This window comes from Perissodus microlepis, chromosome 16 (genome assembly GCF_051167445.1).
Source record: "Perissodus microlepis isolate ML-2025 ecotype Zambia chromosome 16, ASM5116744v1, whole genome shotgun sequence".
NCBI classification, from domain to species: domain Eukaryota; kingdom Metazoa; phylum Chordata; class Actinopteri; order Cichliformes; family Cichlidae; genus Perissodus; species Perissodus microlepis.
The window spans coordinates 19,960,001-19,973,586 of record NC_140476.1 but is presented as its reverse complement, the minus strand read 5'-3'; the positions used below and the strand labels follow the sequence as shown (position 1 = coordinate 19,973,586).

The following is a 13,586-nucleotide window of genomic DNA, read 5'->3' as shown; positions in this document are numbered from 1 at the left end:
CTCCACTTTACTGGAATATTACTAACAAAATAAAGTTAGAGTAAAGAATTCCATGTTTACAAACTGAATTGTCTTTAAAAACATTTTTATTGATAGATTAATTATTGATTGAGCTCAAGGTGTTAAAGATAAATGTGTATACTGGTATTTTTGTAAATATACACATCCAACAGCATTCACACTTTACACTATAAGTTGCTGCATTGTGCTTGTCTCCTTTCTTGCCCTGTGTTATGGCACAGTTCAACTTATGTTCAACTTTATGTCCAACCTACGTGTCCCAATAAATCACAGATAAAGAGTGGTTACTCAATGCGTCTTCCCATTAGCAATTATTTTTTGTGTAATCTATGTACGCATATCTGTGTAAGAATCTGCAGAAAAGGGTATAACTCATCATACAGTCTGACTAAGAAAGTAAGAAGAAATCACGTTATTAAATGCCACCTGCGTGTGTTTCCCCGTTTTTTTCCCCATAGTTATGAAACCTGAGGATTCCCTCTAGTAGGAAAGAATAACAAACGGGCCTGTTTGTTAGCTCGAAGGCATTTTCATCCCAAAAGAAATTAAGCTCCCAATGTAATTTCTTTTGGAAATAACCTGGAGGTAAGAGGATTCTCTCATGGATTCTCAGGTTACTTTTTTCCATCTGTAGGTCTAACGTCACGAAATAACAAGAATGACATTTCCAGTTTCTGTTCCTCCAGCGATAAACCACATTAAGTTCCACTGTGATGCGGTTATGCCAGTGTTGTCTGGCATTTGCCACTCTTACATAAAGGTCTATCCTCCCTCTCCCACGTCTCCCTCATGTACTTCAGGTTTTTTTTTTAAGCAGCGGTATGAGATGAGCTGCACACGCCCACGGCGAATCTGCCACAAGAACACTTCACCATCTTCAACTGAGTTGTGCCGGCTCCGCTTGGCCGAATGGGCTTTCACAGAGCTGCTTCTGTGATCTGAAAGTGCCTCGTCTTGATAAAGTCTAATTTTCATTATTACATTATTATATATTCTATAAAAAACTAAAAGTTTATCTGCATTTTTTTTCTTAGATTTGTGACATGAACTGAGCTTAAGGTCTAAAGATTCAGTGTTAGATCTGTCGCCCCTCGGATGACTACTGGGGGCAACTTAGGTCACATATTGGCCTGTTTCCAATAAAATGACTGGCTGTGCATCAGAAGATGTCATTATCTTAAGAGATTGGCACGCTAAATGGTGAGTAAACGAGATGTTAAAATCGATACTATGATAAAGCTAGAGGGAAATATTGCACCATGTAATGACAAGCATGTACAAGTTTACCCCCACAATCTAATAACATCATGTAGCTAATCTGGTTAAACCATCCTTCAGGTTGTGGCATGTTTGTAGCAGCAAGATGTGCCCTCTCCCATTTGTATTAAAGAAATATTCTCAAATGTTTGGTGTGTTTATCTCAAAAAAGCTGTTTCACTTAAAATGAAATAAGGAAATCCTGACACCGAGAGTCACTGCTACCGGACTTCATATCATTGACCTTGTGTATCAATGACAGATCTGTCAGACAGCAGCTAACCGCATCACAGTGGAACTTAATGTGGTTTATGGCTGGAGGAACAGAAACTGCAGCAAACCTGCAGTCCACAGCTGGCTCCTTCCACAATGGCCATGCAGAACGCTTCAGTGAGCGACGTGTTGAGGAAGATGTGGCCTTGAACCAAAACCCCACGCACATCTTTGTGCTCCAGAGCGCCCAGCAGACGTACCCTGTGCAGATCAAAACACAGTGGTAGCACCTTTACTCAGGAACCCATTGATTGACCCTGGGTTTATCTACTAATCTACAATCATTTCCAGGTGTTGAATAAACGTAAAGGAAACACAAAACAATGGCAGTAAATTCCAGTTAATTAAATTCTATAACAGTGTTGGTTCTTTAATATACTACAGAAAGTTTCTTTATATGAGATTTGCTCCTGTGGCAAGAAAAGTAAACTAAAGCTGTAATACAGACACGATTTAATATACAAATACTTAGACATGCTTTAATAGATCCTGAAAGATGCCGACATCATTATCTCAGGAAATAAGCGCATCCAGCAGTACCTGTCATGTAGTTGGTATTTCTCCCTCACTTCCTCCAGAACAATTCTCTTTGGTCCCTCTCCGCCAATCAGGAAGTGGAGGTAAGGATGTTTGAGACAAAGCTCCGGGATTATTCCACCAAGAAGATCAATTCCTGCAAAGAAGGAAAGAAAGTGAAGACTTCCTTCCACTATTAGAGTGATGCAGTTCTCTACCGAGGTTCATATGGAAAGCAAAGGCAATGGCTATTTTAGTTACATAGTACATTTCATTACATGTAACCTTGGGGTTCTTAACATAGAAGGTAAATACATCAAAATAAGAGTAAGTCTATAATGTCTTAAGACAGTGAAAACAACAAACTTTACAAAGAGATAAAGTCCAAGTTTCTCACACACACACACACACACACACACACACACACACACACACACACACACACACACACACACACACACACACACACACACACAAACAAACAATAAGCCCGTGCTTTTGTTTGTCGGCACAGATGCAAGTCATTTTGGGTCAGCAGGCACCTTGTTCCAAAGAACACATCTACAGTAACAGTAAGTTTTCTTGGCATGCTTTGATCTTCTTCTGAGAACAGTTAAAAGATCTACGCCTGATGACCTGAGAGGTCTAGGTGTAGTGTAACTTATTGCACTGGGAGGCCAAACCAGTGTGAGTTTTATGAACCAATAAAAGGATTTTTCAGGTAATTCTGCATTAAAATTGGATGCAGTTGTTCACATTAACCCAAACAACCATCTGCCTCACTCATGCCGCTCCAGAACAACAAATTCTTCCCTGATGACGGGACTGTGTTTAGTCTCTCTGCCCCTACCCTTGAAGGACACATGCGTCGGCTGAGGACTGTTGACTTTTGCTTAAGCGGGTGAACACAGGATACACACACACACACGTACACTGACACAGATGTACACTCATTACCCTACACCATTCCAGACACCCCAGATGCTTGCTACCCACTTGATGTAGACAGCAGGTCTGTCCAGCGACTGCAGGACAAGACGACTGCTGTCTGCACCGGATCATTCCTTACCCCATACCCTCCCCCCGTTGCATGTCACGTCCTTTTACATGGTGTAAGATGTGAATATTCATGTGCTTTTTTGTGCTGGTGTTTTTTTACTGTCCTCAAACTGGTCTCCCAGTTAGGAGCCCAGTTTGAGTAGAGTTCTTTTTTTTCTCCTCTTGTCCCTGACGTGTATACTTTCACTGTTTTCTTTTTGGCGCGGCCACATCTGCAGCCTGATTCTGATTCGTCTCTGTTCAGTTCTAAAACATTTTGAGAAATCCAGAAGTTAATGTCATCAACGAAGCTCACTGGTTTATGAACAGAAGAAAATGATAGGAGCAACTGTATCATCTATGCAAGACTGACGGGATGTATTATGATTTTTTATGAAAGTGCCAAGTGGGAGCACTAAGAATTAAAGAGTAATGGACCGAGAACTGATCCTTGAGGAACCCCGCTTGAATTTTTATTTCTGTAGCTCTAAAACTATTAAGTGAAACAGAGATACATATACTGTGCCCTTTAAGCCCAGGTTTGATTGCACATTTTTCTTTCCAGGGATGCTTTTCCTTAACTACCAGAGCTTCCAGCATGTTTTACAAATGACTGTTTCTCTCTCCGGCCCGTCTTCAAACATAATAACAATGATTTTAACTAAAAATGTCAAATTTGGATCCTTCACCCATAAGAGCTGCTGACACTCATTTGCAGTCCAGTTCTTGTGTAATTTGGTACTCTTCCACTGACATTATTTTTGATAAGTTTTCAGTGAATGGTAGGTACATGGATCAGCTGAAGGTCCAGGTGCATCTCTCTCTTACTGTATCAGATCTGTTGGATTTTTTCCTGTTTCTAAAGCACATCACTTTCAGGTACTCTTCATCTGCTGTAGACAGATTTTTAAAGACTGTCACTTATTCTTTTGTCCTCCACTTCTCCAGTTTCCTCAAATGTAAGGACACACTACACACCAACCAAGATATCCTAAGTTTTAAGCTACTTGAAAAATAAAGTTGGGTGGCTCAAGCCTTTTGCACAGCACTGTATTATTGTATTAAGTACTGTAAAATACTTGTTTTAGGATGAGGGCCTGAACAAAGGACTGTGACCTATTCAGCATAGCACCTTGCTGCTCCAAGTAGACGCAACAGCGTCTAAAACAAATTTCTCAGTACCTTTCCGATAGACGAGACGGCTGATGACAACAATTGTGATCCTGTCATCTTGTCGCTGGGAGGGGTCTGGTGTGAAGTCTGTAGGATCGACAGCGTTGGGAATAACGGACACTATCTCTGGGTCGAGTGCTGCGCGTAGAACTGTGTTCTCCTTACTTGTGTAGGACACACACACAATGTGGTTGGTGTCACACAGCGACACAGTCAGGAGCTTGTTGGTCAGGACAGAGCTGAGGTCAGCAAAGCCAAAGAGCGAGTGGTCAGTGAAAACCTGCAAATGACAAACACTCTTTAGCGATTTAAACAGCATCATGTTAGAAACACGTGAAATTACGTGAATCACCTACTGTGTTAAGACCCATGGTCTTAGCGTGGAACAATGCATCATGGGCCATGGCAGAAAAGGAGCTGTGTGCATGCACGACGGTGATGCGCTCCCTGACAAACACACAGCGCATCAGCGGGAGACTGTGGAAGCAGGTGGTGGCTGTGGACTGGTTGTACATCACTTGCAGGGGCAGGTAGTAGACCTTCAGGCCATTGGTCAGGTACCGGACACCCTTCCTCCTGCCGTAGGCGTGAGTGACGATTACCACCTTGTGCCCCTTTTCAATCAGGCACTGGGAGAGTTGGTAAATGTGACTTTCTACTCCTCCCATGTTTGGATAGAAAAAGTCAGACACCATGCAGATGTTGTGCTTCCTGCTGTGGACCCTGGCAGCCTGTGCAGAAACTCCAGAGTTTCTCTGAGATGAAGGGTTATTCCCTGCTGCCACTTTCCGGCGCTGACCCATGGTATGCTTCTTGAGTGTCTCTGTACTTGATCAGTGCTGAAAGAAACAGTTAATAGTTAACAATAAGTATAATTCTAATGGATTATGTGTTGTATGGGTTTTGACTTTTGCTGCCATGATGCCAAGTCTTGGAAATGAGATTTGAATCTCAATGAGATTTTTACCTGGATAAATAAAGGATTAATAATTAAAAAAAATACTGGGAAAAAAAAAAGAGGCTTCCCATCAGTGACTTTTTAAGCTAATCATTTTTCAAAGTAAATATATTTGACCTGAATCAGCTGAATTGTTGGTGAAAAAAAGTATTATAAAGTAATATATTAACAAAAAAAGGGCGATAGATATATTATTATATGAGCACCCAGATTCTCACTCAATGATACATGTGAGGGGCACCAGCGTCCTGTGACCTTGAATTGGATAAGTTGTTAAGAAAACGGATAGAGGGGTCAATTGATAATATATTTTTTATAAGCATTCTATTGTATAGTCTACTGATATTTATATTTTTAAAAAAAAATCATGGTACGTTCAAAGCCTAAAGTAATATGGGCATTCTGACTGGTCGTGCCACAACACTGGTCTTTGACCTGCAAGTGTTAATGTGGCTTTAACTTCTTGAGTTTTTATCCTCTTCTACCTGCACCTTGGAAACACTTGTAAGGGCAGAAAACTTTGCTGGGTCCACCTGTCCTGAAATGTGATTCCATTGTTTTTATTAGAAACACACAAAAATCTCACCACTACACGTCGACACCTCTCTGACAGTGTCAAAAAAACAAAAAAACAAAAACTTTGCAACTTTGCAGCCGATTAGTAGCTCAGATGTTCAATTTTATTTAACATTTAAAAAGTTGGAATAAAGAAGAAACCTTTTGACCCTTTGCCTTGGTCATTGTCATCCAAAGTAACCTTTGCAGCGCAGTGTCAATAGGCTTGTATCCATATCATCACATACATGTTTGCACAGTGTGTGGAGGTTTGATATCAGCTCACAGACAACCCCAAACCGAGAGTACTGCCATGTCTATAAGTTCCCTACTTCTACCCATTAACACAAACCGAAACAAAACACTTGAACGGATTTGCTGATGTGATGTAGCAAACTCCTCTAAGCTCCAGTGCATTTAGGCTTTACACTTGTTCGCATTATGTATAAACGTCATGGAGACAAACACCTCTTCGCATTTAACCTTAACAAGCATCGCAGCGGACCGCTTTCACAGTCCAACCTGCCTTACCGTGGGTGGAAAGTCAGTCTTTTTCCAGATTTGATTTGATTTCTACATGCTAGCCCCGAGCTAGCCACTTAGCCGCCTGTGTTACTTCCTGGTGTTCTCTACGTCACTGGGAACGTGGTAGCTGACGTATACTGCAAGGAAACGAAACTATATGTGACATTTAAACTTTGAGGGTTTTTTTACAAGTAAAATAAAACCAAAGGTTAAGATTCGTTTTTCTTTCATACTTACTCGTTATAAACGTCTTTAAGTGCGAATGCTAAATCCAGAAATTATCACCATGCCTGTTTTTTGTGCTTTGTTGCTGTTGTTGTTTTAATATTGTTAAAGTCACACAATAAAGTGAAGTAATGGGGACGATTTACTTACACACTTTTATTCCACAGCATTATCAACTTCTAACTTAAATTACGGCTGTTTATAGACTAAGCCTTTACAATTAAGGTTTTGCAATATTTTCCTTAAATATATAAAATTCTGTGAAATACAAAACACTGATACAAATGACAGACTGAAGCAGTGATCCGAAACCAGGTTGGCATGTGAAGAATCAGGAAAAATCTAGTAATGAGTGGCTTAAAAAGAAAAGAATAAATATGTTGTAATGGCACAGTAGAAAGTTCAGCCCTCATCTCGACTCACGCATGAATGACTGCAAACCTCAGTGAATGGAAACAGACGGTCAAATATTTCTCCACAGTGATGTGAAAGACTGATAAAGCCACAATAGTAAAACTGGCTATACGATCTTTTGAATCATAGTGTGTACTTGATTTAATACACATGCTTTTGTATTTGGCTTATTTTTTAATCAATAAAAAATGACACTGAGGTAATATCTGAGGTTTTATTTACTTCATTTTTTAAATTATGTCCTGTGTTGCATGACTGTACATTAGTTACAGCAGAGATCTACTGCATGTTGTTACTTTGTCACAACAAAAACATTTTTTGTTGATACTGCAGTTTTGCATGCAGGACTCTTATGTGATGGAGTACTGAAAGTGTGCTACACTTGACAAAAACAACAACAACACAAAAACAGGATCTGTGTTCTTCTTGAAGCATGTGGTGTGCAAGTGTTCATGATTCTTTAAAGAGAAATGAAATATCTGAAAAGGAAATAAAAGTTACCCATCATGCAGTTTAAAAACACTTTATTGCTGAACAAAATGTTTGTTTTACTCTCTTTTTAAAAAAAAATAATAATAATAATTTTCTTTTTGGTGCTGAAAAGGGCCACACATTTACATTTCATTACACTTCTCCATTCGTCAAATTTTGGCATACTGTCCTGACTGCAGTCACAGATTCAAGGCTGCTGACCTAATTCCCAAAAAGGGACCAGAGCTGCACGTCTACATAGTACAGTGATGTTTCACAGTTAAGCAACATCATTTACAAATTTCTTACTTGGCTCCTGAATGTTTTTTCCTATTAACTATACATTATACACATTACCCTAAACCTACTTATTTATAAAAGTAAAAAAAAAAACAAAAACAAAAAACAAAACCTGGCATCTGGTATATACAGTAGCTTGCAAAAGTATTTGGCCCCCTTGAACTTTTCCACATTGTGTCACATTACAGCCACAAACATGAATCAATTTTATTGGAATTCCACGTGAAAGACCAATACAAAGTGGTGTACACGTGAGAAGTGGAACGAAAATCATACATGATTCCAAACATTTTTTGCAAATAAATAACTGAAAAGTGGGGTGTGTGTGTAATTATTCAGCCCCCTGAGTCAATACTTTGTAGAACCACCTTTTGCTGCAATTACAGCTGCCAGTCTTTTAATGTATGTCTCTAACAGCTTTGCACATCTAGAGACTGAAATTCTTGCCCATTCTTCTTTGCAAAACAGCTCCAGCTCAGTCAGATTAGATGGACAGCGTTTGTGAACAGCAGTTTTCAGATCTTGCCACAGATTCACGATTGGATTTAGATCTGGACTTTGACTGGGCCATTCTAACACATGTATATGTTTTGTTTTAAACCATTCCATTGTTGCCCTGGCTTTATGTTTAGGGTCGTTGTCCTGCTGGAAGGTGAACCTCCGCCCCAGTCTCAAGTCTTTTGCAGACTCCAAGAGGTTTTCTTCCAAGATTGCCCTGTATTTGGCTCCATCCATCTTCCCATCAACTCTGACCAGCTTCCCTGTCCCTGCTGAAGAGAAGCACCCCCAGAGCATGATGCTGCCACCACCATATTTGACAGTGGGGATGGTGTGCTCAGAGTGATGTGCAGTGTTAGTTTTCCGCCACACATAGCGTTTTGCATTTTGGCCAAAAAGTTCCATTTTGGTCTCATCTGCCCAGAGCACCTTCTTCCACATGTTTGCTGTGTCCCCCACATGGCTTGTGGCAAACTGCAAACAGGACTTCTTATGGTTTTCTGTTAACAATGGCTTTCTTCTTGCCACTCTTCCATAAAGGCCAACTTTGTGCAGTGCACGACTAATAGTTGTCCTATGGACAGATTCCCCCACCTGAGCTGTAGATCTCTGCAGCTCGTTCAGAGTCACCATGGGCCTCTTGACTGCATTTCTGATCAGCGCTCTCCTTGTTCGGCCTGTGAGTTTAGGTGGGCGGCCTTGTCTTGGTAGGTTTACAGTTGTGCCATACTCCTTCCATTTCTGAATGATCGCTTGAACAGTGCTCCGTGGGATGTTCAAGGCTTGGGAAATCTTTTTGTAGCCTAAGCCTGCTTTAAATTTCTCAATAACTTTATCCCTGATCTGTCTGGTGCCTAAATCCAATCGAAAATCTGTGGCAAGATCTGAAAACTGCTGTTCACAAACGCTGTCCATCTAATCTGACTGAGCGGGAACTGTTTTGCAAAGAAGAATGGGAAAGGATTTCAGTCTCTAGATGTGCAAAGCTGGTAGAGACATACCCTAAAAGACTGGCAGCTGTAATTGCAGCAGAATGTGGTTCTACAAAGTATTGACTCAGGGGGCTGAATAATTACACACACCCCACTTTTCAGTTATTTATTTGCAAAAAATGTTTGGAATCATGTATGATTTTCGTTCCACTTCTCACGTGTACACCACTTTGTATTGGTCTTTCACGTGGAATTCCAATAAAATTGATTCATGTTTGTGGCTGTAATGTGACACAATGTGGAAAAGTTCAAGGGGGCCAAATACTTTTGCAAGCTACTGTATAGCTCAGACTTTACTCTTCACAAGGAAATCTGATAAATGGCATACAGAGAATAGACTCCTCCTCCTTTAGCTTCCAAAATAGATGTACTTTCCATGAGCAGGAACAAAAGATGAAAACTAGATTTCGCAAACAGCCAGCAGTGATTAATCACCTCCTTTGGTTCAGAATAAAGTACATTCACATCCTCACTTAAAGCTCGTCTGAGTTTGTGTTTGTCTGAGAGAAGTCACCATTTTGCACATTTCTGTCACTGGGAAATCCTTCATAAAGAGAAAATGAAAGATTAAATTATTGGAGAGACACAGTAACAAAGCCAAATGTCAACAAACACTAGCAAAACTGTTAGTGGCTGATAAAAAGCTGAAGCAAGAGCAACAGAGTGACTCTGGTTTAACCAGTAATGCAATAAATGTAGCATAAAGAAACTCACTGTGAGACGTTCCACGACGGTACCAAATCAGCAAAAATCCAAGCGCCAACAGAACAGGGACCCCTTTAAATAATATCCTGAAAAGGGGGTCCAGGCTGGTTAATGAATATAGATAATTCCCTGGAAAAAGAAAAAAAAAATACAATAATTGATATTATGAAATGTTCCACAGTTGTGTGTATCATGACTATTACCGTCTTTGCATTTAATGTCACAGCACATTTATTGTAGTAGAAGTACCAGTCAACCCCTAAGATCAATCTTTGCTGAAATAACAATTTAAAATGAATGATTACCAGATGGGCATGTGACATTGACTTGACATGTAGGCTCTGAGAGGAAGTTGCTTTCAGAGTCGAGTCTACTGAGAAAATAGTGGACATCAGTTTCTTCATCCAGGCTGTATGTGGTAGAGATGTTAGTCGTGGTTGAATTTGACAGACACGTTCCATTGTTCAAAGTCCACTGAATGTTAGGCTCTTTGTAACAGTCAAGCTTTACAACACATTGGTAAACGTCTCCACCATTTGGAAGAGTCTTCTTGTGCTGAGAAATATGTGTCCCTGGTGAGAGACGATTTTTGTTAAAATTATGAAATTACATGAGTATTCAAAAATTGCTGGTAATCACAATGTACAACTTACCACAAAGCATGAGATTCACAACAAAACGTCTGTATAGTGGAGAATAAAAACGACAACTGTATTTCCCCTGGTCTTCCGATGTGATGTTTTTTAATAGAACCGAACAATTACTGCTGTCGTTATGAAAAAATGTTTCATATCGGTGGGACGGGTTTCCTTTAAAATCTAAGGTCCCATCATTATATCTGAAGATCAATTTTTGTTTCACCCATCTCTTCTCATCTTCTTCCACTTGCCACTTGAAGTCCTTATTCAAATGTCTATTAGGGCAGTCACATGGCAGGAGCACGTCGTCTTTCTCAAAGCCTTTAACAGTGATGCCTTCACCTGCAACAGAAAAGATGACCAATCATAAGTCCAGTTATAAGAATCATAATGTTGGTTTTCCTGCTGCATTAAATTATCAAAAGTAAACTTGACAAAATAGGAAAACACAGAATTTGCTGCTTCACAAAAGTTCAATAATCACAGAGAAACTGAGAAACAACTTGTGGGCTTTACAGCTCTGCTGTTAGAGTCATTTTCAGATGAAAGTATTTCTCGTGGGGATCCAACCAGTGACTCCCCACTGTGCATTATATGTAGGATTTGCTGTATCTTCTAAAAGACCTGGCATAATCATAAAAACACAATTCAGTGATTTGAGTTCATCAATAGTACAAAAACAGCACAAAGTCAAGTGTTCTGAAGTGGCCGACCTCTTATTTGCAACCATCGATTTTATTTATTGAAAAAGAAACATTTGGGGAAAATAGTAAAGATACCAATAAAGAGAACAAGAAACATATCTTTATATTGTTTTCTTTCATTGAAGAGTGTGGAAAGACAGTGAATAAATGAAAGAATGCAGGAAATAAGTTATTCAGTTATGTAAATGATAATAAATCAAGTAAAATAAAAGTTTGTTGTGATTTCATATCAACTGTGTTTGAGTTAATGCCATCAGTCTGCTGTAGAAAGTTGTCAGTTCCTGTTTCACTTCTGGAGTTTATTTCTTTGACACTACAGAGCTGGTTTGTTATATTTATGTAGGCTATAGTGAGTATAATAAACTAAGTAAGTAACTAATAGTTAAAGCTGTACTAGTTGTTTTCACCTAGTTCTTGTGTAATGTTTAGCTTAGTACATTCCTCCCTGTGAAATATTAACAATCAGCATATTTCACAACTGTACATTTCAAACAATCATCCGGCAACTCCACATTTTTCATTTACCATTTACACACTCACTAATGTTTGTGTTTGTTACTCTTGTTTCATTTTCTGATAAATCCCCAGTACATCTGCACAGTTCTTTGTGTGCTTCATGTTTTCCATCTGTTATTCTTTTACACTTCCTGTGATAACTGCCTAAATACTTCTATATTCAAATTATAATCCCTTCCATCGTGACAATTGCAGCATGGAATTTTGCAACGTGTTCTGGTTTAGGCATGAAACTAAGATATGTTTGCACAACCACTCCTTGTTAGAGATTTGAGCCTCACTTTGTTTGCATTTCTTCAGATTAAATAAAGAAAGTAGGGCTGCAGCATTCATCGAGTATTTCGAAGAATTCGATAATTTAAAAAAAATTATCGCCACAAATTCTTTGCTTCAATGATGTAGCGCGCCACTGTCACCATGGAAACCCACATTTGCGACTTAAACCAGACCTGCAATAGAAACGTATTTAGTAGCAGCGTTTGAATAAAAAGTCTGACCACATTAAGCCCACACAGCCTCCAGCTTTAAATAGAAACCCTGGTAACACTGATATAACACTGATAACAGCAGCAGTGATGATGACCGCAAAGAGCAAAGGGGCGAAGCTGTTACCGAGACGAGGGCTGTGGAGACCGCACGCTTGAAGTACGGTGCGTACTATAAGTACGAGAAGTGCGGAAGTGAGAGGCTTGTGAAATGGGACGGTCTAGCCTTCGTCGCGCTGCCCAGGTTGCCTAGCAACCATGATACTAACCGCGAGAAACGTTTCATACAGCATCGTTTGACAGAAATGACAATTTAAAATGAATGATTACCAGATGGGCATGTGACATTGACTTGACATGTAGGCTCTGAGAGGAAGTTGCTTTTAGAGTCGACTCTACTGTGAAAATAGTGGACGTCAGTTTCTTCATCCAGGCTGTATGTGGTAGAGATGTTAGTCGTGGTTGAATTTGACAGACACGTTCCATTCAAAGTCCACTGAATGTTAGGCTCTTTGTAGCTGTCAAGCTTTACAACATATTGGTAAACGTTTTCGCCATTTGGGCGAGTCTCACTGTGCTGAAAAGTATGTGTCCCTGGTGAGAGATGATTTTTGTTAAAATTATGAAATTTCATGAGTATTAAAATACTGTTGGTATCCACAATAGATGACTTACCAAAAACTACAAGATTCACATAAAAACGTCTGTATAGTGGAGAATAAAAACGACAACTGTATTTTCCCTGGTCTTCTTTTGTGATGTTTTTTAATAGAACCGAACAATTACTGCTGTCCTTATAAAAAAATGTTTCATATCGGTGGGACAGGTTGTCTTTAAAATCTAAGGTCCCATCATTATATCTGAAGATCAATTTTTGTTTCACCCATCTCTTCTCATCTTCTTCCACTTGCCACTTGAAGTCCTTATTTGAATTTCTATTAGGGCAGTCACATGGCAGGAGCACATCGTCTTTCTCAAAGCCTTTAACAGTGATGCCTTCACCTGCAACAGAAAAGATGACCAATCATAAGTCCAGTTATAAGAATCATAATGTTGGTTTTCCTGCTGCATTAAATTATCAAAAGTAAACTTGACAAAATAGGAAAACACAGAATTTGCTGCTTCACAAAAGTTCAATAATCACAGAGAAACTGAGAAACAACTTGTGGGCTTTACAGCTCTGCTGTTAGAGTCATTTTCAGATGAAAGTATTTCTCGTGGGGATCCAACCAGTGACTCCCCACTGTGCATTATATGTAGGATTTGCTGTATCTTCTAAAAGACCTGGCATAATCATAAAAACACAATTCAGAGATTTGAGT

At 39.5% G+C, this 13,586-nt stretch overlaps 2 protein-coding genes across 4 annotated transcripts in view; both read right to left on the bottom strand.

The window, feature by feature from the left end:
* piga (phosphatidylinositol glycan anchor biosynthesis, class A) overlaps nucleotides 1–13,586 on the bottom strand; it is a 28,642-nt gene that overhangs the window by 2,747 nt on the left and 12,309 nt on the right. For 2 of the 3 annotated variants that reach the window (XM_084908242.1, XM_084908243.1), the window contains exons 2-5: nucleotides 4,635–5,117; nucleotides 4,288–4,558; nucleotides 2,092–2,224; nucleotides 1,620–1,752 (exon numbers count right to left, since the gene is read on the bottom strand). In XM_084908242.1, coding sequence (XP_084764368.1) covers nucleotides 1,620–1,752; nucleotides 2,092–2,224; nucleotides 4,288–4,558; nucleotides 4,635–5,081 — 984 coding nt within the window. In that variant the 5' untranslated portion in view covers nucleotides 5,082–5,117. Of the gene's footprint in view, nucleotides 1–1,619; nucleotides 1,753–2,091; nucleotides 2,225–4,287; nucleotides 4,559–4,634; nucleotides 5,118–6,322; nucleotides 7,924–13,586 lie in introns of those variants that run through there. The other variant, XM_084908241.1, reaches the window with a different exon arrangement.
* Nucleotides 9,460–13,586, bottom strand: part of LOC146370797 (uncharacterized) — a 25,184-nt gene continuing 21,057 nt past the window's right edge. The window contains exons 4-9 of the mRNA XM_084908250.1: nucleotides 12,940–13,266; nucleotides 12,595–12,858; nucleotides 10,575–10,901; nucleotides 10,227–10,493; nucleotides 9,931–10,050; nucleotides 9,460–9,760 (exon numbers count right to left, since the gene is read on the bottom strand). Of these exons, the coding sequence (XP_084764376.1) occupies nucleotides 9,690–9,760; nucleotides 9,931–10,050; nucleotides 10,227–10,493; nucleotides 10,575–10,901; nucleotides 12,595–12,858; nucleotides 12,940–13,266 (1,376 nt within the window). The 3' untranslated portion in view covers nucleotides 9,460–9,689. The remainder of the gene's footprint in view (nucleotides 9,761–9,930; nucleotides 10,051–10,226; nucleotides 10,494–10,574; nucleotides 10,902–12,594; nucleotides 12,859–12,939; nucleotides 13,267–13,586) is intronic.